Source organism: Lipotes vexillifer, unplaced genomic scaffold (assembly GCF_000442215.2).
Source record: "Lipotes vexillifer unplaced genomic scaffold, Lipotes_vexillifer_v1.1 scaffold1066, whole genome shotgun sequence".
Classification (NCBI taxonomy): Eukaryota; Metazoa; Chordata; class Mammalia; order Artiodactyla; family Lipotidae; genus Lipotes; species Lipotes vexillifer.
This window is the reverse complement of record NW_006771394.1, coordinates 369,337-371,540: the sequence shown is the minus strand read 5'-3', so window position 1 is coordinate 371,540 and position 2,204 is coordinate 369,337. Positions and strand designations below refer to the sequence as shown.

The window sequence follows — 2,204 nt, the reverse complement described above, 5'->3', positions numbered from 1 at the left end:
GGAAATTAAAAGTCGAGGGGAGTGCAGGGCTCAGAGTCCAGGCCTAGCTGCACTCCATCCATTAAACGGGAAACCCCCTTCTGAATACACATTCAAACAAGGACCGCTTCTGTAAACTACTGTTAAAATATGTTTTAAGAGAAATCCATCAACTCTGGGATTTAACCACTGAAACAGCAACAAATGAAACCTTCACGCTGAGGGGAGAGAGTGGGGAGAGCTAAATAGCTAACACAGGAAACAGAATGGGCTTCCATTTCCTCATAATGGGAATAAAACCCAGGCCCCGACAGCGATTTCCTTACTGAGTCTCCAGGAGGAAATTACCCTTGTGCACCAGCTCCTTCTCACTCACCAGACAGTCGAGCTGAGAGACGGGGCTCTTGTTGCCGGGGTGGCTGATGTCCCAGACCTTGACGCAGCCCTTGCCGCCCGTGTACACATGTCGCGTGGGGTTGCTGATGGTCACCGCACACACCACCTCCCCGTGGTTCAGGGTGTTGATCTGGCGAGCGTGGCGGGGGATGCCGGGGCCAATGAGGGCGTCCGGGGGGAAGGGGACAGGCTGCATCTGACCGTCCGCAGTAACGTGGAAGGAGTATGCGCTTTTGGGGAGGGGATGGTTAGGGAGAAGAGAGAAGAACGGGAGAGGAGACAGAAAAAACACTTATCATAAAGCAATTGGTCCTTACCGCAGCACGCTTCTGTGAGAAAGACAGAGCAAAGATTCTTGCCACGACTTCATTTTGAAATCAGTAGAAGTTGAAGTGTTTACTGATGAAACAAACGAAATAAATAACAGCCAAAGTCCAGGGTGTTAAAAAAGATATATATTAATTGCTTTTTTAAAAACTTTTTAAAGATTTTTAAACTGTGCTCTCCATTCCGTAAGGCATTCCTTCAAATCCTGTTAAAAAACATTACATGTGCTTCCAAATTAACATAAAATACTTCCTTCTTGTACCTTGTATAATTGTATGATTCCTTAGTATAATTTAAAATGATTATTTCTGATGCTTAAGATGAAGCCCTTGAGAGCTCATAATGACTACACACGGTAAGCCATGTATTTCAACATCAACAAACAAACACAGCTTTCTAAACGTACCGGTTTAAGGCTTGGACTTAAACTCCCTTTTGCATAATTAACAGAAAATAATTAAGAGATTCTCTTACATCAAATGGCTTTGTGACAAGACTTCAAGTTTCCTCAACAACCTCCCTGTCTACTTTGGCCACAAAGCCCAGTTTTATCGAAGGCAGCAAAGCTTTCAACTAAAAGACTACTCTTCCCAGCTTTGCTCTAGTCAGGTATGCCCATGTGCTGACCGACGAGATGTAGGCAGAAGCTGCTGGGTGGCACTTAGTTCATAACTTGAAAGAAAGGGGACCCTGAGGGACATGGAAACTACCTATACTTTCCATTCAATTTTACTGTGAACCTAAAATTGTTATAAAAAATAAGTTTATTAATTAAAAAAAAGGGGCTTCCCTGGTGGCGCAGTGGTTGAGAGTCCGTCTGCCGATGCAGGGGACGTGGGTTCGTGCCCCGGTCCGGGAAGATGCCACATGCCGCGGAGCGGCTGCGCGTCCGGAGCCTGTGCTCCGCAACGGGAGAGGCCACAACAGTGAGAAGCCCGTGTACCGAAAAAAAAAAAAAAGAAAAAGAATTTTAAAAGAGGGAAGGGAGAGTGCCTTCCTTCTTCTCTTCCTCCTTCTTGCTACCTGAACTATGAGCAAGATGACTGGAGCTCCAGCAGCGTTTCTGGGCCACAAGGTGACTCTGAAGATGGAACTCAATTGCTGAGGGGGACAGAACAGAAGGACAGAATGCAGAGGTCCTGGTGACACTGTGAGACCTGGGGCTGTATCACTGGGGCTGTGATACCTGCCCTGGGCTACTGACAGCCAGTATCTTTTATGAGAGAGAGAAATAAACCTCTATGTTACTTAAGCTATTATTTTCTTCCCTGTTAAATACAAACAAACCTAATCCTAGTGCACACTTCCGTTTCTACACCAAAATCTTAAAGCATATTTTTTCTCTAACAATCTAATTATTTAAACTCCAAGCACTCATGTACTACAGATACTAGAAAGCACGCACAAAGAAAAGACCCTGCAGAGGATGGAAGATATAGGAGTGCTAACGTTTTATTTCCCACCCACATCTGAACTAGGCACTTTGAAGACCTGCTTTCACT

The 2,204-nt window shown here is 45.1% G+C and overlaps 1 protein-coding gene across 10 annotated transcripts in view; it reads right to left on the bottom strand.

Moving 5' to 3' along the window:
- The window catches only part of TLE1 (TLE family member 1, transcriptional corepressor), an 88,359-nt gene that overhangs the window by 8,222 nt on the left and 77,933 nt on the right, over positions 1-2,204 (bottom strand). For all 10 annotated transcript variants that reach the window (XM_007446718.1, XM_007446722.1, XM_007446720.1 and 7 more), the window contains one exon: positions 356-605. In XM_007446718.1, coding sequence (XP_007446780.1) covers positions 356-605 — 250 coding nt within the window. The remainder of the gene's footprint in view (positions 1-355; positions 606-2,204) is intronic.